Here is a 25,323-nt window from a genome sequence, read left to right as displayed (position 1 = left end):
TTTCGTTGAGGAGAAAGGTAGGAGAAATTGGTAATGTGTTTACTAGAATAAAAAAAGACTTGCGGCCGGGCGCAGTGGCTCACGCCTGTAATCCCAGCACTTTGGGAGGCCGAGGCGGGCGGATCACGAGGTCAGGAGATCCAGACCACGGTGAAACCCCGTCTCTACTAAAAATACAAAAAAAAATTAGGCGGGCGCGGTGGAGGGCTCCTGTAGTCCCAGCTACTCCGGAGGCTGAGGCTGGAGAATGGCTTGAACCCGGGAGGCGGAGCTTGCAGTGAGCCGAGACAGCGCCATTGCACTCCAGCCTGGGCGACAGAGCGAGACTCCGTCTCAAAAAAAAAAAAAAAAAAAAAAAAAAAAAAAAAAAAGACTTGCTAAGAAAGCTTGGAGGTAAATTTAAAAGGGAATCGAAGTTGTTTCATGTTATCCTTATTTGCTATCTGAAGTAATTACACTTGCCACATATAATAACTACCTACCACCAGTAGTACAAATCTCACATATGGAGAAGCACAAATTACATTCATTTGCATATTTCTTTATAGATACTAAATCTGTAACAAATGAACATTAGAGACAGTGTATTATATGTTGTGATATTTAAAATGCTTTGCATGTATAGGTATTTAGTAAATCTTCATTGCAGAAACAGCCTGACATGGTTAAGAAAACAGAAACATCAACAGTAACTCCCATATCAAAAAAACAGACCTGAATTTAAAAATCCGGTTTCTATTCATTTGTGGGACTTTGAGTGTGTTAGATTTTTGGAGCTTGTTGAGTATGTTACATTTTTGGAGCTTGTTCTTTACTAAAAGAGAGTTGGTGATACTTTAATTGAGTGGTACAGATGTATGAAGGAAATGATCTGTATAAAGGGGAGGTGTGGTACTTTGCTCATGGACTGAGTAGGGTATGGCTTTGAAAGTGAGTTCAGGAATCAAAAGGCTCCTCCTATGTCTCCTGCCCCTGCTAGTTCTTGCAAAAATTCCTTAACTTCTCAAGGTCTTATTTTCCTTACTTTATAAAAAGGGATAATAATAATAAACTTCCCTCTCTGGGTTCGGTGAGGATTAAATGAGTTAACACCTGTGGGCATTAGTGCTTGGCACATGGTAATCTCATTTGATTCTTTGCTACTAATATTATTATTATTGTTGTTAATTCTCTTTCTTCCCTTGAATGAAGGATTTGTCAGTGTTAAGATGTGTAGTACTAAAAAGGATTCCTTTTCATTTTGTTACAGAAAATTATTGGCGTGGATATGAATAAATTACTTCATTTTGCTTTATTTTCAGATTATAAAGGAATGGTTAGCCTTTTTAGAAATATAAAAAAAGATAAGCTTGGCATTAACTATCTGGTAGAGAGCAGTAAAATACTGTTAAAATGCAAAATGCTGTAGATATTAGCAGAACATGTATTAATGCAATTTCATCTTAATGCTGTATCATGAAAACAATTTAATGAATAAGTGCTTTTAAATTCATCTTTAAATTCATGTAATGTTTCAAGTGAATTTTAATATGTGGATTTTCACTCTTTCAAATTTTTAAGTATTTTTAAAAATCAGATAATTTTTATTATTTCTTTTCCTATTCATTCCAACCTACCTTTTCTAAAGTAATGTGTACATTAAGTAAATAATATAAATAAATAAACAAGCAAGTATCATGGACTGCATTGGCTGTTGGTACTTTAGTTACTCTCAGAACCAGCAATTGACATAATTTTAAACTGTCTTGTTTTATATGCATGTGGTCAAACTCCTTCAATATTCGTGCTGTTTCTCGATTTTAAGTTAGGTAATTTTAAACCAGTTAAATGTAGTATACAAACGTCACTAATTTATAATATGGTCAAGGCCTTTTCAGATCATTAGGCAGAAGACAGAATTAAATATTATAGCTTGGAATATAGATCTCTAAGCCTCTGGAGAAAATGCATTTTTACAAATAATTAATTTTGTAAAATGCAGTCAGAAAAAAAAATTTATACATTGAGAGTATCTAAAATCAAGCTTTGGAAAAAGTTTTGGAGCATGTGCTTTGGTCACCACACAGAATATTAATAGGAATAATCAGATAGTTGGGCATACCACAGCCAGATCTGTATACTCAGCTAATTGCCTGCCTCCGTGGACAGGTGCTGCTAAAAACAGTGACTACTTGGTTTGATTACAGCAACATTAATGCAAATACTTTTGCACTTGTTGATATGGTTTGGCTCTGTGTCCCCACCCAAATCTCTTCTCAAACTGTACTCCTCTTGTGCCAAGGGAGTGACCTGGTGGAAGGTGATTGGATCATGGATGCGGTTTGCCCCATGTTGTACTCATGAGATCTGCTCTTTCTGTAAGTGGCGGTTTCCCCTGCTATCTCCCTTTCCTGCCACCTTGCAAACAAGGTACTTGCTTCTCCTTCACCTTCTACCAAGATTGTAAGTTTCCTGAGGCCTCCTCAGCCATGTGGAACTGAGAGTCAAACCTCTTTCCTTTATAAACCCAGTCTCGGGCATTCTTTATAGCAGTGTGAAAACTGACTAATACACCTGTCAAGGTAATGACTAATCTCGATGAGTGAGAAAAGTATGAAAGTCATTTTATTTCTTTAATATCTGTAAAATTATTGTATTTTACATACATAACCATTTTAAATTATTTCTTATCACTTCTAGTCATTTCAGATATATTAACTGATTGAAAGTTGTTTTCAATTGCACAATACTGGAATAAAATAAAACTCTTTAAAAGCTTATGGAAATAAGAGGCAGATAGGGGTTGAAAGTGAGTTATATGAAATAGTCTCTTAGGTTATTCATATCACATTGAATATTGAATATCTGTTACATTTCCAAAATCTGGAGGTATGCATTTTTCAGCACTTTGTTCTCTGATTTAAATTCTTGAAAGTCAGTAATAACAAAGCTATCAATTTCCTTCAGAAATTCTAAATATTACATAATTTTTCTTAGAAAATATATTCACTGACATGATGAAGAAGGAAAAGCTCTATGAAAAAATATTTATATCTTAGATAAGCTGTTATACATTTCCACATTTAATATTTACATAAGTTTCTAAGGTAGGTGAATCTACCCTTGCATAAATAAACAACTCAGAAAGAACAAATATACTTAGTGTGACATAAATAGCAAGAAGAGTATTGAAATTTAAGATTTCATTAACTCCATCCTCTGACTATCACACCTTATATTCTTGTTGAAGAAGACATACCTCAAAAATTCAGGAGAAATGACAAATTTTATTCAATCAGAACTTACTGAATACCTGCTGAATGCATAACCACATGATGGGACAAATGGTAGCTACAAAGTCATTTGTTTATTCAGTAAGTATTATTGAGCACCTACCTGCTCTGCTTGAAGGAGTTACATGTGTAAACAACCCCAAAGTCCCGATCTTCATATGGCTTATATTCTAATGGACGTGACAGAAAATCAACAGATAAATATTTCATTTGATGCTAGGTAGAGATAAATACTTCCAAAAAGAAACAAATCAGGGAGATGAAGGTAATGAGGAATGGAGGGTTGCTATGTTCTTTTGTATGAAGTTGTCATGGTAGGGCTGGCTGAAAAAAAAAAAAAAAGATTCCAGTGCCCCATGAGATTCTGGTCCTCCTCACTTCTTTGGCCTCACTTTGGCATTTGACCTCTCTGGTCTGGCTGCATCTGCCTCCCCACTCCACCCTGAACAAGTATTTCAGCCCCCACCCACCTGAAATGTTCTTACCCTCAATGGCTGCAAAGCTCCCTGCTTCATGACCTCCTGGACTTTACTCAAAACTTCAGTTTTCAAAGAGGCCTCGACAGGCTGCCCTATCTAAATTATAACACTTATTTTTATTTTCCTCCTTCCTTGGCATTCTTGAGCTCCTCTTAACATCTCACTTACCATATGTTACATTTATGTTTTCTTCACTGTCTGTGCCCATCAAGAGAATGTAGACCCCATGATGACAGGGATTTTTGTTTGCTCATGTCACTATTCTATCCATAGCTTCTAGAAGAGTGCTTCCTAAGTGAAAATGCTAAGCTAATTTTTGTTTAATACATAAATAAACATGATATTTGTGTTTTGAAAATATATTTCTTGAAGCTAAGGAAAGAAATAAAGCAGAAGCTGTAAAACTGTAAAATTATTTTGGTATAACAGAAATCCTGAAACAGTAAGGACCCACACAAAGAGATCTATGTGAAAAGTATGAGAAATAAAAAATAATGGAGCTATTTAACTCTAAAGAAGAATATAAGATCTAAGCATCAGTAAAATTATTTGATTTTCAGCTGCAATGAATTAAAATACTGTGCACTGTCAATAGAATCAGTGAAACCACAATGACTAAATAGCTCAATTTTATATATTATATTTAATGTGATTCAGAAGCCTCCTAATTTAGAATAGTATTGATTCAGACATGGGGGTTATATTTAAAGTTAGAATGAAAGATGTTTTCAAATAATATTGACTCGAAAGCTTCCTTTACCAGTCCTGTTATGTCATCTGGCACAATACATGATAAGAAACAGGTACAGCTTTTCCAATTTCCAAATGAAAAAAATGTCTATAACTGTGGAATATTTTGACTCAAATAAAATTTCACTTCCTCCCACCATGCCCCTGAATATGTTTCCAATTTCTTGAATTACATTCTTTCTGCACATATTCATCCATCCATACAGTCAACAAATATATATTGAATTATTTAATGAAGCCCATGGATGTAATGATGGCGTAAATGGCACTACGGTGGTTCTCAAAGTGCTCCCTTTTCTGAGTTATAATGAAAATCAATTTAACTTTAGCTGAATTCAACAATAAAACCTCTAGGAAAATGCCTGACAGGAAGAAGCAGGCAATCAACAAAAGTGATTTTTCATATCTTTTGTCATTTACAGAGTGCCTAGCTCGGTGTTTGCTGGTAGGAAGACTCTGAAAGAATTGCAAGCAAAGGAGTTTATAATCCTATTGTGAGCTAACACAAAAAAATCATAAAGCAACAGAAAAGAGTATGACATATAAATCCTCCAAAAGTCTCAGTCAAGGACAACTAAGCATCTTCTTTAGTTTTTTTTTTTTTTCTGATAATGTATTTATTTTTTTTCAAAACGATCAATTCTTTCTTTCTTTAAATTTAAGTTCTGGGATACATGTGCTGAATGTGCAGGTTTGTTACATACGTATACATGTGCCATGGTGGTTTGCTGCACCTATCAACCCATGATCTAGGTTTCAAGCCCTACATGCATTAGGTATTGTTCTGATGCTCTCCCTCCCCTTTCTCCCTACCCCTTGACAGGCCCCAGTGTGTGATGTTCCCCTCCCTGGATCCATGTGCTTTCATCGTTGAATCCCACTTTTGAGTGAGCATATGCGGTGTCTGGTTTTCTGTTCCTGTGATAGTTTGCTGAGGATGATGGTTTCTAGCTTCATCCATGTGCCTGCAAAGGTTCTTTAGTTTCTTAATACCAACACTGAAAGAAGGTTGATCATATTGTGTCCGGAATTGGTGGGTTCTTGGTTTCACTGACTTCAATAATGGAGCCGCGGACCCTCGCAGTGAGCCTTATAGTTCTTAAAAGCGGCATGTCCAGAGTTTGTTCCTTCTGATGTTTGGATGTTTTCAGAGTTTCTTCCTTCTGGTGGGTTCGTGGTCTCGCTGGCTCAGGAGTGAAGCTGCACACCTTCGCAGTGAGTGTTACAGCTCTTAAGGCGGTGCGTCTGGAGGTGTTCGTTCCTCCCAGTGGATTCGTGGTCTCCCTGGCTTCAGGAGTGAAGCTGCAGACCTTCACGGTGTGTGTTACAGCTTATGAAAACAGTGTGCACCCAAAGAGTGAGCAGTAGCAAGACTTATTGCAAAGAGCAAAAGAACAAATTCTCCACAGTGTGGAAGGGGAACCCACCTGGTTGCCACTGCTGGCTTAGGCAGCCTGCTTTTATTCTCTTATCTAGCCCCACCCACATCCTGCTGATTGGTCCATTTTACAGAGAGCCGATTGGTTTGTTTTGACAAGGTGCTGATTGCTCCATTTTGACAGGGTGCTGATTGGTGCGTTTACAATCCCTGAGCCAGACACAAAAGTTCTCCATGTCCCCAGTAGATTAGCTAGATAAACAGTGTCCATTGGTGTATTTACAAACCTTGAGCTAGATACAGAGTGCCGATTGGTGCATTCACAATCCCTTAGCTAGACATAAAGATTCTCCAAGTCCCCACTAAACTCAGGAGCTCAACTGGCTTCACCCAGTGGATCCCGCACTGGGGCCGCAGATGGAGCTGCCTGCAAGTCCGAAGCCGTGCGCCTGCACTCCTCAGCCCTTGGGCGATCCATGGGACCTGGCGCTGTGGAGCAGGGGGCGACTCCCTGGGGAGGCTCCAAACGCACTGGAGCCCATGGGGAGGAGGGAGGCTCAGGCATGGCGGGCTGCAGGTCCCGAGCCCTGCCCCAGATGAGAGGCTGCTAAGACCCAGGAAGAAACTGAGCGCAGCCCCGGTGAGCCGGCACTGCTGGGGGACCCCGCGCACCCTCCGCAGCTGCTGGCCCGGGTGCTAAGCCCCTCACTGCCCGGGGCCGGCGGCGCCGGCCTGCCGCTCCGAGTGTGGAGCCTGCCGAGCCCACACCCGCCCAACCGGAACTCGCGCTGGCCCGCAAGCACCGCGTGCAGCCCCGGTTCCCGCCTGTGCCTCTCCCTCCACACCTCCCCACAAGCTGAGGGAGCCAGCTCCGGCCTTGGCCAGCCCAGAAAGGGGCTCCCACAGTGCAGCGGCGGGCTGAAGGGCTCCTCAAGTGCGGCCAGAGTGGGCGCCAAGGCCGAGGAGGTGCCGAGAGCAAGCAAGGGCTGTGAGGGCTGCCAGCATGCTGTCACCTCTCACTATCATGTAAAACAAAAGAAGAAGGTGGCATCAGTCATTTTCTCTTTTCCTTTTTCACCTTTGGTGGAAAGGCAAATTGTACTCATGATATAGGTGTATCTCAGGTATAAGTAATGATGAGTAAAGCTTTCACCTTTCTTGGGTCCATTGTCTCTTGTATGGTCTCTGCTGAGATCCGCCAGTGGAGAGCAGAGAATCAGGGTCTGGCCTCAGTAGGGAATCGACCCAGCAGGGATGGAGAGATCTACCTACACTGGCCCCATCTTATGATGGCCATTCGGCCACTTTTTACTTCCTTGTTTGTGCCACTGAATGCTGTACTACTTACTTCCCATTTCCTGTCTGCCTCTACCTTGTTATATCAATATTCGGGCTTATCTTTTTTCTCTTTTAAAATCTAAATAATTCAAGAGAATAAAAATAAGATGACTAGTCCAACTGCTTTCTCTTTATCTAAATAGTCAGCATATAATAATATTCTGATTAAACACTTATTTTAGTTAGACTTTGTTGGTCTCTGCAAGATCTTCTCTGTTTCATTTGTTTAAAGCAGTCCATTTTAAATTAAAACATATTCATTGTGAATTTGTCCTTTCATCTCCATAAGTGAGATAACCCAAAGCAGAACGAATTTCCCATAGATTTATTATCCATTTCAAAATTTTACATCAAAATAAATTTGACTACACTATAAATAATTTACATGAATCTGGTAAAATGTAAAGAAGTTTGTCAGAGTGGAAAAAAAATGACATTCCAATAAGGTATTTTGAAAATTGTTTGCAAGATTTTTCATAACCATTGGTGTCTTTCACTTTATTATCAGTGTTATGGAAGCCATCCTCTATTATCTTTTTTCTCATTACCTTGTTCTGCTTGGTGTTAGAATACAAGACAATATCCCTTCCTCTTTCTGGATATGTTTTCTTACCATTGTTTTTCAAATACGTTTTCTTGTTAATCCTTACTGTTTTAAGTAGTGTGGGCTTTCTGCTTGCCCTGTTAAGCTCTCCTGCTGTGTTTCTGTCAAATTTGTTTTTCCTTAAAGATTTTTCCTTCTTCCCCTACTGTGAACATGCAGCAGGACTCACCAATGAGTGTCTCATGCTTGCAATTTTAGTGTAAATGGTGCCCGTGGACTGTCTTTGTTGTTTTATCTCTCCATGTTGATAACCTCTGAGCAGGCAAAAGACTACCTTGGGCTCCTTCAAAATTGCATTAATGGCTAAGTGTTTCTATTCTTATTAGCAGAAAAGCTCTGAGAATGAAATGACTTCAAAGTTAAAAGCCCAAATATAAACCTGTGCCTAAATAAATGTCAAAAAAAAAAGTCATTGCATTTTCATCCAATGAAATACTGGATAACTATTTCCCACATAAAACTGTCTAATTTTAGGATGTATGAAGTATGTAAAGAAAACTAAGAATGACTGAAAAAAATTCTTTTTTAAATGACCACATTTTAAATAAAAGTTGTTTTCGTCTGGGAATGTTTCCCTTTTAGTGCCTATTCAGTTTTCTCTTTTCTGTCAGGCTTGGCTAGAATCATCTATTTCCTGTCTCAAGAGGCAGCACATTTGACTCCGATATCTTTCATCATTCTTGAAATTCAGTTGCTAGGTTGCTTCTTTTCCATGCTGCAAAACCTGACTACAGCATTTTCCATAAACCAAGTAGAAAAAAAAAATCCACTCCAAATGGCCTTTTTTCTTATACAGCAAATTTTGACTATCATTATGCTGAAATGTGCATTTGAGCATTAAGTATCATAGATAGGGAGAAGTTTAAATTGCCATGGTAAGTAGGCTTTACTGTATTGTTTCAATCTCTCTCAACATTAGTAGCTGTTTAGAGACTCATTTTGTTGGAGCAGAAAACAAAATGCCTTTCTGGTATGGAAAGTTCACACCACATAATTTGGACCCTTCAAGCATTATGTTTTAAAAATTCTATTTCAACCGTGTCTTTAAAAGTTAATTCCAATAAAAATACTTCTACAGTACTTCAGTAGGGGATCACTAGCTAAGGGGTAGACGATACATTTTACAAATGAATACTTTTACTAGTTAAAATGAAAAGGGTACTTTAACATCCTCCTTTTCTACTCCCAGATTGCCTTTATATATGTCAATGTAATATGCATTTGAGCTTTGAGGAAACTGGGACAGAGAGAGGCTAAGTGACTTTCCCTAAGATGCACAGAAGGCAATGGACAAGCTGGGATCTGAACTCAGTATGTCTAGGACTGCATTTTAAACTATTGTGTCGCATTCCTTGCCTGAATAAACAACAGATGACTGATATTGTAGTGTTAAATCTAATATGATCAACACCTAATGAACAGTGACACCAACATGATTTACCACTTCTCCTAGAATGTCAACACTCCCAGTAAGGAACTGAAGAGGTTTTGGAATCCAGATTAAATTTGTATGGTCACAAGGATGTTGCATGTTGCTATTTCAGCATGCCAAATGCTAGCTTCATCATCAGAAATTAAAAGCAATTTCTCAAATTATCTATCTTGCTATCCAGGACTCACATGCTTCCCTTTTATATTCATATTTCCCATAACAGGGAACACAGGTCTAAACAGAAATTAGAGACTCAATTAATATTTTAATTTTAAGGAATCAAATTAGTGAGTGAGAAGAGCAAATAATTTACTGTTTACCTCCAACATTTGTGCATGTCTCTCCGCATTATATTCAGGGTTTATGTGAGTAATATTATAAATTGTTAAATGTAATATTTTTTAAAAATTATATCAATTATATTTTTCAATATACAATTGCATTCTGTTTTTGACTTTATCTTTTGACTACTTAGTGATAAAATTTGGACTAGAGATAATAGGTTCTCAATAGCTGGACTTAAATTAACTTTATTACTTCCTCAAGCTTTTGTACAAAGCTCGAGAGTTCTTTTTGTCTTCTTGATGAAACTTGGATTTTTAAAAGCTATGTACCAGATCTCACCTCTAAACTTAGTTCTTATTGCCAGTTTTAAATTTTTCAGATCCCTACACTTAAGGTTGTAAAGAAGCAAACCTGTGGCACACATTTAGGTGGGATAATTTATTCATCCTTTCAGACAATATTTCTCCCTTACAGAAAATAAAACAAGGCATTCTATTGATAGTTTTTATTTAGACCCTTAATATAGCCAACAACAACTTAAAGGAGTTGTCTTAGGCATTGTACATTTCCTTAACGTCTTTTTTCTTTCTGTCCACTCACACCTATTAACAGGAGTCATTTATTTTAGCCTTTGCTGTCTATCCAGAAAGAAGCCATATCTCATCATATTCTCTTATGCCCTCCTTCTTCCACTTCCATTTTAGAAAATAAAAATAAAACCTCACTGAAGGAATGGAAAGACCCTTGGGGTAGAAAAGGTGAAGACTGTACTTTTACTTGCAGGTATCCTAACTCTCGGACACTGTAATCCACACAGAGCAAGCTTGAGGTAATGAGCCTCTGAGGAAGGACGCTGTGGAGGAGGCGACACTCAGTACCACTTGTCCCGGAGCCAGACTCCTGCAAACTTCAGCCATAGCACAGCTATCTTCAGTTTTTCATAAGCTAATGTGAGTCCTCCATGTCAGCATAATAGTGTATAAGATCAAGGAATATTCTCTTTGGATTATTATAATTATTACCTGTCTATATTACTCCTCCTTTGGGTAGCCCAGTTGACTGGGTGATCTGCTGACATTGTCTCTAGTTCCTCTGCTAGCACACCTCTAAGATCACGTGACTTCTCTCTTGATCCCAGCTTCGTCACTTCAATTATTGATCTCACATTCATTTTCCTCATTTGTTTTCAGTTTTCTATTATCTTTTGTATACGTTGGTATTGGTCGTGGGTTTAATACTGCAATGCAAGACCCCCAGACACTCATCTATAATTCCATTTATTTGATTTTCTTTATCTCTCAAAAATTGTCTACACTTGCTGTCTCTACTTCTTTATTTTTAAAATTTTCTATTTATCCCACTCCAATTAGGCCTTCAAATAAAAACTTCTTTTATGTCTCTTCTTCATTTTAGTCTCATCTCAGGTGTCACTTGCTCTGAAAGATATTATCTTTCTACCATTTTAAAAGTAGTCCCCGATTATATTACCATGCCGATTATATTTGTAACATCTATCACTAATTAACATTATATTGCTTATATAATGTATTTCTTTTTTATTGTATTTATCATCTTCAGATCATGTTACTACTTGATAATGTTGTTATTTATTTTTCTATGCACATATTGTGTTTTCGTCAAACATGAGATTCATAATGCATCAATCTTGACCTCTACCTTCCAATAGTTTTCACTCATAAATATTTTATTAAATGAAAACAATCTTCTGCTCGGAGGCTCAACTACTATTCTCAGTCCTGAATACTTATATAAAAATACTGAAGTAATGATTCCAGCTAGTTTGGAATTATTAGTAAATTTCCTGGGCACTAATATTTTGAACTATTTTCCCCTTATGTGAGGCAAGGGACTAAGGTAAAAAATGGTCTCTGCTACCCTAGTTATTTTTTCTCCCATACCATCCAGATCAGTAGAAGTCACCAGAATTCTCTAGGGCTCGATTGTTAGTGATGAACCATGTTTAGGTGATTCCAAATTAATTCATTCTCTTCTGGTGTCTACATGCTGTGTTTTTAAATTTACCAGCAAATTAACCCTGTCTGAAAACCAGATTTTCCACACCTTGGGAGAAAAATGTCCAAAAATTGACATGTAATTCTATTTGATCAGGCATCTTTCATTGAACCTTATAACAGCTTGCCAGAATTGTTATTTACATTATTAGATAAAATACTGCATTGGAAAGTGTATTCCTTTGTAGAGAAATTTCAAAGTGCAAATTTAAACCAGCTCTTCCCTGACTTGCAGGAGGATCCAAGTAAATGCATTTAAAGTAATATAAGCAATGCGGATACTCATTTTGACCCAAGAATGCTGAAAACTTCCTTAGTATTAGCTAAGAAACATTAGATTTTAGTAGTCATTTGATTCTAATGAATGCTTTTTAAACATAAAATGTGATATGAAACAGAATGGCAAAACTAAAATAAAAAGGGTCCTAGTTACTGTAAGTAACCAAGAAAACCAAGATAATTGTAACAAACAGATTTTGAGGGCATTGAATTAACATCAAAAGGGAGGTACAGCAATATTATGAAGCCAGAGAAACATCTTGGTACTATGATATTGTCTCTCAGAAAATTGTGATCAACTCTCTGAAATCCACTTAACTGTTCTGAGGAAATCAGTACCTCTGCAATTGCAGCATTGTTTGGTAGATTCCATTAGAATGACAATAGGCAGTTAGTAAAAAATACCTTTATTTATAGAAGTTTCATAATGCCAAAGAAAACAATGTATTTCAGAATATAGTTAATGCTTAAAAATGGCAATATTAAACATTTAAAGCTAAAGTTGTAAAGTTTCAAATGGAGGATAGTTTGCATAATCACTTAGAATTATATGTTTTTATTCTTCTGCTAATACTACTATTGCACTAAAACAGCCACTGAAAGCTTTTGTGATCTTGAAAAACACTCAGATTTAACAACAAAAAAACGAACTTTTAAAAGAAAAGTCTAACCTTTTCTTACTGCAGAGTAGATGCTCTAAAGTATTTTGTGATGAAGACAATTTATAAAATAATAATGTTAAACTAAGCTTTATTAAAGAAAATAATATTGAATTTCTTGAGGAGATAAACATAGCTTTAATTTCATAACTTTTTTTGTTTTTTGTTTTTTTCACAACTTTTCTTTTAGCCTCTTGTTATCTCATTTGCTTGTCAAAATTGTTAGAGGCATTTGATATAATTACCAAATCTCTGTTGCTTTACCAAAAAAAATTTCAATCTTATTGCTGAAAGACAATTTTCTTTGTAGTTGTGTATGTTTTATTTCATAGATTTAGTAAGTTTTCATTTCTAATGCACAGTAATTTCACCTTCATATTGAAATATAATTTGTAGAAATAGAACATTCTAGAAAATAAGTTTGCTTTAATATGAGATAAAGGGGATTCGATGATCTGAAGAGTCATAGCACTTAACTTGGAATTTTCAGAGATCAACTCTACAAGGGGAAGGTCTCCTACTTGCCAGTGAGGAACATTCAGTCTTCAGCTTTCTCCTATGCTCCTCCTACATCCACATTCTTCCCCTTCTCCGCTCCTCCTTGTTCTTCCTATTAAATGTAATCATCCCCAGAGCTCCTTTAATCTTCTTTTTTAAAATTCTGCTTTTTAAAAATTTATACATATATATATATATATATATATATGTTGTATATATTTTGGGGTAGATGTAGTATTTTGATATCTGTATACAAAGTTGGATGATCAAATCAGGACAATTAGGTTATTCATAACCTCAAACATTTATCTTTTATCTGTGTTGGGAACATTACAAGTCTTCTCTCCTAGCTCTTTTGAAATGTGCAATAAATTATTGTTAACTATAATTTCCCTACTGTTCTGCTGAAATGCTAGAACTCACCCCTTCTATCGAACTATATTTTGTACACCTTAACCAAATTCTCTTCATCCTATTCTCTTTTTATGTTTTCTCTACTATATTATCAAAACCACTGTCAGAACCTTGAAATTTCTACCAAATTCCTCAGGCAAAGTCAATTCCTTGGCAACTTATCATCTGTTATAACACTTATGTTACATAACATAATGGGTTTCACATCTACACCAAATCAGAGTTTAATTAAGAAATAAAGCTTTATGGTCAGTTTTAAGGAAATAGTACATGTTAACTTAAATAATAATGATAATAAATAGGATTTTTTACATTCTGAGAGAACTTGCTATGAATTATCTGCCATTATCAGCGTTTCCAATTCATTTAAAATTATGATATTTTAATAGCTTATCCAATTATTTTTATTGTATGAAGCATAACATGCCTCAATGGTAAAAAATGGAAACATAAGATTTAACAGGACATTAATGCAATTTGAAATTACAGTAATTTTGAAATTAAAACAAAAAGATGGAAAACCAAATAATTTTTATAAAAATTTCTCAACATTGAATTTGTAGATTGCTTTGGGAAGTATGGTCATTTTCACAATATTGATTCTACCCATCCATGAGCATGGGATGTGTTTCCATTTGTTTGTGTCATCTATAATTTCTTTCGGTAGTGTTTTGTAGTTTTTCTTGTAAAGGTCTTTAACCTCCTTGGTTAGGTATATTTCTAAGTATTTTAGTTTATTTTTTGCTCTATGGTAAAAGGGGTCGAGTTCTTGATTTGATTCTCAGCTTGGTCACTGTTGGTGTATAGCAGAACTACTGATTTGTGTACATTAGTTTTGTATCCTAAAACTTTGCTGAATTCATTCATCAGTTCTAGGAGCTTTTTGGAGGGGTCTTTAGGGTTTTCTAGGTATACAATCATATCATCAGCAAACAGTGACAGTTTGACTTTCTCTTTACCAATTTGGATGCCCTTTATTTCTTTTTCTTGTCTGATTGCTCTGACTAGGACTTCTAGTACTATGTTGAAGAGGAGTGGTGAGAGGGGGCATCCTTATCTTGTTCCAGTTCTCAGAGAGAATGCTTTCAACTTTTCCGCATTCACTGTTATGTTGACTGAGGGTTTGTCATATATGGCTTTTATTACATTGAGGTATGTCCCTTCTGTGCCAGTTTTGTTGAGGGTTTTAATCATAAAGGGATGCTAATTTTGTCAGATGTGTTTTTTGCCTCTATTGGGATGATTATGTGATTTTTGTTTCTGATTCTATTTATGTGGTGTATCATATTTTTTATTGACTTGCATATCACTGCATTCCTGGTATGAAACCCACTTGATCATGGTGAATTATCTTTTTGATATACTATTGGATTTGGTTAGCTAGTATTTTGTTAAGGATTTTAACATCTATGTTTATGAGGGATATTGGTCTGTAGTTTTTTGTTGTCATTGTTATGTCCTTTCCTGGTTTTGGTATTAGGGTGATACTGGCATCATATAATTATTTATGGAAGATTCTCTCTCTCTCTCTCTCTCTCTCTAAGAGTCAGTCTCATTCTGTCACCCAGGCTGAAGTGCAGTGGCACGATCTCTGCTCACTGCAACCTCTGCCTTCCAGGTTCAAGCAATTCTTCTGCCTTAGCCTCCCAAGTAGCTAAGATTATAGGCACCCACCACCACACCAAGCTAATTTTTATATTTTTGGTAGAGATGGGATTTTCCCATGTTGGCCAGGCTGGTCTTAAACTCCTGACCTCAAGTGATCCACCTGCCTTGGCTTCCAAAAGTACTGAGATTACAGGTGTGAGCCACTGTGCCCAGCTCCCTCTTACTCTATCTTTTGGAATAGTGTCAACAGGATTGATACCAATTCTTCTTTGAATATCTGGTAGAATTCAGCTGTGAATCCAACTGGTCCTGGACTCTTTTTGTTGGTAATTTTTTATTACAGTTTCAATCTCACTGCTTGTTATTGGTCTGTTCAGTGTTTCTAATGCTTCCTGAATTAAACTAGGAAGGTTGTATCTTTTTGGGAATTGAGCCATGTCCTCTAGGTTTTGTAGTCTATGCACTTAAAATGTTCATAGTAGCCTTAAATGATCTTCTGTATTTCTGTGATGTCGGATGTATTGTCTCCCATTTCATTTCTAATTGTGCTTATTTGGAACTTCGCTATTCTTTTCTTGGTTAATCTTGCTAATGGCCTATCAATTTTATCTATCTTTTCAAAGAACCAGCTTTGTGTTTCATTTATCTTTTGTATTTTTGTTTGTTTGTTTCAATTTCATTTACTTCTGCTCTGATCTTGGTTATTTTCTTTCTTCTGCTGGGTTTGGGTTTGGTTTTTCTTGTTTCTCTAGTTCCTTGAGGTGTGACCTGAGATTCTCTATTTGTGTTTAACAAAGCAAACAAAAACACGAAGTAGGGAAAGGACACCCTATTCAACAAATGGTGTGGGGGTAATTGGCAAGCCATGTGCAGGATAATGAAACTGGATCCTCATCTCCCACCTTATACAAAAATCAACTCAAGATGGATCAAGGATTTAAATCTAAAACCTGAAATTATAAAAATTCTAGAAGATAACGTTGGAATAATCCTTCCAGATATTAACTTAAGCAAGGATTTCATGACTAAGAGACCAAAAGCAAATGCAATAAGAACAAAGATAAATAGCTAGGACTTAAATTGAAGAGCTTTTGCATGACAAAAGGAACACTCAGAAAGGTAAACAGACAACCCACAGGGTGGGAGAAAATCTTCACAATCTATACATTCAACAAAAGACTACTATCCAAAATCTACTAGGAACTCAAACAAAGTAGCCAAAAAAAAAAATCCCATCAAAAAGTGGGCTAAGGACATAAATAGACAATTCTCAAAAAAAGGATATACAAATGACGAATAAACACATGAAAAAATGCTTAACATCACAAATGATCATGGAAATGCATATAAAAACCACAATTCAATACCACCTTACTACCTCAAAAATGGCCATAATCAAAAAATCAAAAAGTAATAGGCATTGGTGTAGATGCAGTGAAAAAGGAACACTTCTACACCACTGGTAGGAATGTAAACTAGTACAAACATTATGGAAAATAGTGGGGAGATTCCTGAAATAATTAAATGTAGAACTACCATTTGATCTAGCAATCCCACTACTGGGTACCTACCCAGAGTAGAAGAAGTCATTATACAAAAAAAAAAAAATACTTCACTTTCATGTTTATAGCAGCACAATTCACAATTACAAAAATATGGAACCAGCCCAAATGCCCATCAATCAATAAGCTGTGGTATATATATGTACAGTGGAATACTACTCAGCCATAAAAAGGAAGGAATTAATGGCATTTGCAGCAACCTGAATGGGATTGGAGACTATTATTCTAAGTGAAGTAAAAGTAACTTAGGAATGGAAAACCAAACATTCCATGTTCTCACTCACAAGTGGGAGCTAAGCTGTGAGGATACAAAGGAATAACAATGATACAATGGACTTTGGGCACTCAGGGGGAAATGGTGAGAAGTGGGTGAAGGAGAAAAGGCTACAAATTGGGTTCAGTATATACTGCTGAGGTGATGGATGCATAAAAATCTCACAAATCACCACTAAAGAACTTACTCATGTAACCAGATATCACCTGTTTCCCAAAAACCTATGGATAAAAAAATTCTCAACATTTTATCTACAGTAGGATTGAGTCAATGAACATTACAATGATAATCGTATAGTACATATATTTTATATTACTTAACATATAATTTAATTACTTATTAATACTATTTTTGTGTATAATTTATTCAGAAGTATTTCTGTTAGATTAGTCATTTAATAAGTATAAAAGCAATCTAAGAAAAAACTAAAGAAATAATAATGAACAATTATTGTCTTATAGAAAATTATATTTTATAAAAATCAGTTTCCATCCTTCTGGTAAAAAATATGTTATTCTGAAAATTGTACACTTAAGACATATTCAGTGCTTATTCATATTTTTTTACTCTCCTTATCCATATTTCTAAGTTGTATAAGACAGTAAAAAATGCATTTGCTTATTGAAAGAATTAATTCTAGAACCTGAATTAATGCATTATCAAAGAATATCATCTTCACTTTTTCAGAACTGACTTCTAATTTCATTACATTATGAAATAGTATGGTATAATATATAGTGTTCTTAGAGTTAAATTTTTTTCTGATAACTCATTGAAATACAACTAAAATAACCAACATAATTCTGAATAAAACTTAATTTGATAGCTATTGTCTACATAAATCCACACAAATGTGAATTTTCTTTCCATAGGTTCTTGCAAATACACTAATATTTTTACTGAAGCATATATACTGAACCATTTGTATCCTGCATTTTTAGAGAAAGGTACAGAAAATCCTTGTGATAGAGTCAGTCTCTCTCTACTGCAAAGAACAGGTAAATCATAGTCTAAGTGTAGCTTGGTGTATTCATGCATTCTTGCTCTGGTATAAAAAAATATCTGAGACGGAGTAATTGACAAAGAAAAGAGGTTTAATTGGCTCCTAGTTCTACAGGCTGTACAGGAAGCATAGAGCTTTTGCTTCTGGGGAGGCCTCAGGAAACTTAAAATCATGGTGGAAGGCAAAGGGGAAACAGACACGTCTTATATGGCAGGAGCAGGTCCAAGAGGGAGCGGGGAGGTGCCACCCACTTAAATAACCAAGTCCCATGCGAACTCTATTACCAGAACAGCACCAAAGTGGAAAATTCACTGCCATGATCTCATCACCTTTCGCCAGGAACCACCTCCAACATTGGAGAGTACAATTCAACATGAGATTTGGGTGGGGACATAGATCCAAACTATATCACTTGGACATGAGTAGAGTTCTTTGGTTACCAGTAACTGGAGGTAGACCTGAGCATCCCAAGAGAAAAACTTACAGTTGAAATGGGACAAATCTGACTGGAAATAATATATGTGTTGTGGATATAACAATGAATTAAACATCTCAAACTATATTGAACAAAATGATTCGAAGATTTCTATAACATTTTAATTACACAACAATTGTTATTTGAATGCTCACTGCCAATTATTTTAAGGTACATTGTTCTTTTGTTTCAAAAAAATCATGGGTTTTTTTTTTAATGCTTCTTTTTTTTCCTTCTTTCTCTTTCTTTCTTTTTTCTTTTTCAGATGACACGAGAACAATACATACTAGCAACCCAACAGAATAACCTGCCAAGGACTGAGAATGCACAACTTTACCCAGTGGGAATTTATGGATGGCGAAAGAGGTGCTTATACTTCTTTGTCCTTCTGCTGTTGGTTACCATGATAGTTAACTTAGCCATGACAATATGGATATTGAAAGTTATGAATTTCACTGTGGTAAGTACCACTATGATTTTACATCTTATTGCTCTTGGTTCAAAGACAATCTAGCTCTGTTACTTTAATTTTTTAATCAAAAGTTATTCATATCGATATTTACAGGTGTGTGTTTTTAAATCCCAAAGACAATAATATTTTATTTTAAGACTACATTCAGTAGGTTCAGTCCTGAGACACGTATGCTATTACTACCTGCCATTTAAGTGTGGGAAATTTAGATCACGAGACAGCACAGCACATTGATTCATTAGAACTTTTCAAGAACATTTAACCAGTAAGTATGAACTATTACTTACTGTGCCTTAAAATCTAAGAAATTAGCCTGCTTTTAGAAGTGATACTTCACATTAAAATTAATATTAATTTTATAAATCATATGTGCCTTTGAATTACTTCATATAACATATATACCTTTATATGTCTCTATATCTGCTTTCTATGTAACACACTGCATGACTGAATCTAAAAGCCTGGAATTTCTCCTGAAGTACATTGACTCATGCCTATAATTGCCATCAGATGGTGACCCCATTCTTTCATAGCACATCCCTCGTAAATGGAAGATAAACCAGCAATTAAATCACTCTTTTATAAAAGTAACTAATTACAAAATGATTGTATAATGTATTAATGAAGTTTGCTGCAGTTTACTGAATGTTTATAATAAATCTATGAGCACGACTTATCTGGGAAAATTCTGTGGCTTCAGCAAAGTCCAATTTAGCTCACTTTATATTTTCTGGCTGATGCCTTCAGTTTCTCTACTCTGCTTTTAAACCATTCTGCCTTTCCTTGAGGACCTCAGATATCTCCACATACAAGCAAGTATCTTTCACTGCTGACCAGACTGCTATTATTCTTTAGAACTCTGCATCCTTAGGAGTGAGTCTAAAGCTGGCTGTTTAACTTCACTGATATTCCTATACTGGGCTGTTTAAGTTTGTTTGTTTGTTTTTTAAACCCCACTGGGTATTGATTTAGCAAGAATCGTCTCTTTCTGACTTCAGTAACTCTTAATTCTAACTCGGAAACAGAATATCAAAAGAGAAAATGACCCTAGCTTCCATCCATGTTGTAAGGCACCACAATTATGTGAGCAAGGAGCCTGCGCGCGCAGGTGGCTTAACCTTCCAGAGAGGAAACACTGTCACCTTGCATATCAAGATAAAACAGCATGTGCTCGTGGAGGGAAATGAGCCACGGTTCCATTTTTTTTCCAGTAAATTATAATTTTGTAAAGTATTCATCAAATAAGAAACTGAAGGCAAAGAAAAGTTGGCCAGGAGTCAATATTTTCGCAGAGTTAGAAAATAATAACTGTTGCCTAGACATGGATATGCGTCCCAGGTCAGGGATCAAGGCATGAGGCCACTTGAGGGTGGCTAGAGGTTGAGTTGAAGGCTTGTAGGTACATTCTCCCTTATGAGATTCTCTGGGAATGCATCTGAATCACTTCTTTGTCTAAGAGTTGGCTCACTTTACCCTCTCATTTGGGAATATTTTGACACAAATATCAACAACTCTAGCCATCATATTTCTGTTCTCAGCTCTGCTCCTACCTTCTCTGACTACTGTCTGGGTGTCCTTCAGGAGTCATTTATCATATGGTAGGAGCAATGTTTATGCTCCTGCACATTCTTTTGTCCTGCTTTAAATAGCAACCAGACTATCAGTTGCTGAAAACATTTTCAGCCTCATTTTTTAACTAAAATTAATATTATAAAAGAGGTAAAGCATATTCTCCAAATTTTGAAATTTCAGTAATATGATTTTCTCTACCAAAAGGCATATTTCAAAAGCTCATGAATGATGCGACAAGCTCTCTCACTTCAGGGAGCATTGATTCCTTCCAATGACTAAACCCCAGGAATTTTCAGGTTCAAGCCTTGTAAGCTTTTCAAGCATATTTAAATTAATTAGGAAAATATACTTAAATGCGTAATTACATGGCTACATGCATCAGACTCCCAATACTTTGTCCCATGCTGACACCAAGGCTGGATAAGCCATCCCTGGGAAATCATTGACACAGTCACCTGTGTCCTCAGGATCCTCATGGGCCTCAGGGTTCCTGTCACCCATGGAGCTATTTAATTTGAACCTCAGCTGGCCAGAATGTAAATTGTAATGCAACATGGTCCTGGGGATAATTAAAAGGGGGTTGTTTCCATAGGAGTGTTGGTATTTATTTATTTATTTATTTATTTACATTTTCCTTTGAAGCATGTCTTTTAAAAAATTATGTTTTGACCTTTTTATAATCAGAAGGAAAACTGTCCTTCCTTCATCCACGAAAACTATTTGCATGTAGCTGAAGTAAAATGCACAGATGAAGTTTTCAGGAATGTATCACACTGTAAGGTGACACACTCTTTGTAAGGTAACACAGTCTCTAGCTCAATGTAGTCACTTATAGTTGTTCAGAAAAAATTGAGAATTCCTTATGTAGTTGCAGACTTTAGCAATCCTGAATACTAGAGATTATGTTGTATATACTTGGAGGGTGTGAAATAATTTGTAATCCTCTTCCATCAGAGCAGTAAAATAAAACCAATTTTGTGTTTTTACTAGTGCATTATGTTCCTTTTCATATCTACAGAGAATACCAAAGACTAGTTGCCATACTATAGTAAGAAGTAGAAAATCATGCGTCAGTTGTTTGGGGAGTACTATTGATCTACACAAAATGTATTTCACTTTCATTATAACTATTGTATCCAACACAGGGAAATCTGTGGCTGTTAACATTTTTTATTTGAGCAAACTGGGGATGTTATTTTTATCAAAATATTGTATTTTTAGCATAGCAAGGATAGCTGCCAACATGTTTTATGATGTTTGTGGAAGTCCATCATTATGACCGATATTGTGCATGATGTGTATGATTGATATGCCCTTGTGTTTTTGGAAATAATTTGTGTTTTTCATTTTTTAGAAAATAAAATTATTCTACTTATTGAGATACCCAGTTGTAGAAAACCAAAAAAGAAAAAAAATAGGAAATGACTTTATATTACAGGATGAAAGACTTAGGATAGAAATAAATAATTTCCTGGCTATGAGAGCAGATACGTACATACATACATATATATATGAAATAGTTGAAGAGGGAAATTTGAATCATCAGTTTGTTGACGTCAGTACAACCCATTTCCATGTTATCAATTGCTATTTGGTTGATTACTATAACATCTTTGTGGTTTAGTTAATAGACTAGTCTAGCAGGTCTCTCAAATCCAGGCATTCTACTGAGGCAGTATTCTTTTCTAGCCTCAACACTCATTCTAAATAAATTAGTTCTATATTTGATAATTGAAGATTGTTACAATAATAAAGTACAGATTTTAAGAACAAAAGTACCAACTAAGGTTTGGTGGCCTCTAGCTGATAGATATGCTAACTAGCCAGCAAAAAAAAAAAAAAAGAATTACAATATAAATAATATTTATTAAGCAAATGGGGAGAGCAAATTCATTAATGCTGTGAGTTAAAGAGAAGTCAAGAATACCCAGACCTGGGTAATAATTGAAGCAATTGATTAATTAAACAAATTGGGGAAAGAAATCTTGCATGATCATTGGGATGAAAGTTGGCTGAAAGAAAAATCCCAAGAAAATAATTGAGTATCATCGTCATTTTTGTATTGAAAGGGAATTGGGAAATTTTAGGACAACTATCTGTACATTACAAGAGATCATTTTACGATATTTTCTCCATTTGGTCACTTGGCATCTGCTTAAACCCTGAAAGGCAGCTAATTTTTTATGACAATATGATGTATGTCCTTCTAAAGGGCCATCTTGAGTTGGGAAGAATTGATGGCAAGGTTACCAGCAATCCCAGGTCTCCTATTGCTGGTTAAGACCTCATAAGCACAGGAGATGCTCCTCTGATCTACGCAATGGTATTTATTAAGTTGGAAAAAACAGTTTTGGGTTCTAAACACCGAGGTTCATAATTCCCAGCAGATCCTGCATTTAGACCCCACACACAGCAGTAGTACAGCCAGCTGTCATCACTGACACTTTAAACTATTTATTATGAAATATTTCATCCTACAAAAGAAAAAGCAAACTTTACCAATATCTTGTAACTCTATGTAGATAACCACAATCCTGAATAATTTTCCTGCTTTTATTTATATGCTTATTTAATGCATAAATATAAATTTTATATAAAATAATTATTTATATAAATTATATAAAATAAGTGCATAAATATAAATATTTGTATGCATGTGTATGCATATTTGTATACAATTCAACCATTATATTGTTTTTAGCACAAAATATATATTATCGCTTGTGCAGCTGTAATTCATTTATTTACTGCTATACATTTCACTGAATGAACAAATCTCATTTATTTATCTCTTCTCCTAAGTTGTTTCCAATATGTTTTTGTTGTTTAATTTGCTATCACAACCAATGATCTTATGAACATTCTTGTATGTCGGTGTTGGTCATTACATTTGCACAAGTACAAGAGTTTCTCTAGGTTCTAGCGTCTAGAAGGAAGTCTAGGAATCTTAACTTTTAATGCCACCTTTTTTTCCCCAGTGTGATTGTATCAATTTATGCCACCACTAGCAACCTGTAGGAGTTTCTTTTGTTGACCTTACCAACTTAACTCTTAACAATTAATTCCCATCTAAAGTAACTTGTTACCTCCTAAGCTACAAATCTGATCACCTATCTATCTCATAATAATCTTCCTTATTTACTTGTTTCTTTCCTTATTTATGTGGCCTTTTCTGGCAGATTTATTCTTTTATTTGTCTGTATTCATATATGTCTGTATTCAAGTATCTCATCCCTGTGATAGGATTTACTATGTTGTATTAGAAATATAATTATATGGTTCATCCAAATATGTACCTCTTCTCCTCTATCAACCTCCCCGCATTTCCTTGTCCCTTTGAAGTGTAAATTCCCTAAGGAGCAGAAGCTGTTCTTATTTATCTTGATATCTTGGTTGAGCACATAGTAGGTGATACATTATTTTTCGCTGACTTTTTTTAAGTTTTAAAAGTGTAGGTTCACTTTCAGTAGAGGGATCTTCAAATTTAATGTTTTAATTTTTTCACTTGTTCTCTCAGTAAACTATTTCAGATTCTGATCCGTTCCCATTTTTAGCTGAATGTACTCGTCTCCTATGAACAAAGTGGCATTACTCAAGTCTGTTCACATCTTTCATCTAGGGTGGCTAGCTTCCCCTGATAGGAAGAGAAACAGCATAATTTCTCTCCGAATCCGAAAGCACTTCGGTAAGATAGTTTTTCAGTGAAAGTACAGTCCTTTGAAGCTCCAATTACTAGCTCTGTCTGACTTCCTCAGTAATAACTACCGTAAAACCTGCCTTTTCTTTTTTAGACACACACATACACACACACAAACTTGAATTTTACTTAAAGTCACTATTTTCTATACTACTCTACCTTAAGGCAAGATATGCTGGTAATTAACAGGCAGCATTGGCCAGCAATTAACTGGTAAATTACTAGCAACCACCAGAGCCTCTGTGCTAACACTTCTTTACAACCCCTCTAGAAAAAGTAATCTGGCCTTTAACAGGAAGAGAAAATAGCTGTGTTTCAAGACTTCCAGCCTTACCAACTGCAGTAGAGCCTCAGCCTGCCCAGCAAAATCAGACATAATTCCCGCCAAATACCTCTTCATTTAAGAATTGAAATCAATGGAATAGAACAGTTTCTTGAGAAAATTGTTGACCCAATTTGGTCTTATATGCAGGATATTCTGATTTTTCTGAACTCACTTTGATTTTTAAAAATACACATACACATGCACAGGCACATACACCAAACAAAATAAGCCCCCACTAATTATAATCTAATATTCAGTTACTGAATGAAAGCTGAAAAAGGTCAGTAATGGCAGAAATTAGAAAACGGGAGAAACTTTATTTAAATAGCTCACAGGGATAAAATCAGGGGCGTATGTTTTGTTATGTGCATTTCTGGTGGAATTTTGATAGAACATAGACTCCAAATTTTTAAAATTCAGAACCTCATGCTTTTACCTGTAAGCATTCATTTTTCTCAAAAGCCCACAACTAAATCAGGATTTTTTTATATGCAACAATTTAAAAACATAAAATGAATTCATTTTTATATTCATAAATGTTATATAGCCAGGGAATAAAACAGGACCCTGTCTTCCCTGCCCGTGGAGTATTTTCTTATACAAAATTGGTGTTGATTGCAAGAATTTGTCAGGTTGCTGGCTGCTAAAACCATCTCCAACTAACCTTTCAGCAGTGGTTCAAAGTATGAACCCTGGGGCTAAACCTTTTTGTCCAAGTCCTGGCTTTCCCATTTATTAGCTCTATTACCTCGTGCAAGTTATTTAAACTGTGGCTCTGTTTCTTCCTCTGTAGAATGGGTGTGATCTATTTCATCAGGCTGATGTAGAAATCAAAAGAATTAAAATAATAAAAGTGTTCCAGAAGTACCTGACATATACTAACAACTAATTAACAACATATACTATCAGACTTA

General features: G+C 35.7%; 1 protein-coding gene across 1 annotated transcript in view; it reads left to right on the top strand.

Moving 5' to 3' along the window:
• SGCZ (sarcoglycan zeta) overlaps positions 1 to 25,323 on the top strand; it is a 1,171,086-nt gene that overhangs the window by 667,737 nt on the left and 478,026 nt on the right. Inside the window, exon 2 of the mRNA XM_054656572.2 lies at positions 18,609 to 18,803. Coding sequence (XP_054512547.2) covers positions 18,609 to 18,803 — 195 coding nt within the window. The remainder of the gene's footprint in view (positions 1 to 18,608; positions 18,804 to 25,323) is intronic.

This window comes from Pan troglodytes, chromosome 7, assembly GCF_028858775.2.
Source record: "Pan troglodytes isolate AG18354 chromosome 7, NHGRI_mPanTro3-v2.0_pri, whole genome shotgun sequence".
Classification (NCBI taxonomy): Eukaryota; Metazoa; Chordata; class Mammalia; order Primates; family Hominidae; genus Pan; species Pan troglodytes.
This window is presented reverse-complemented; position numbering and strand designations above follow the sequence as displayed.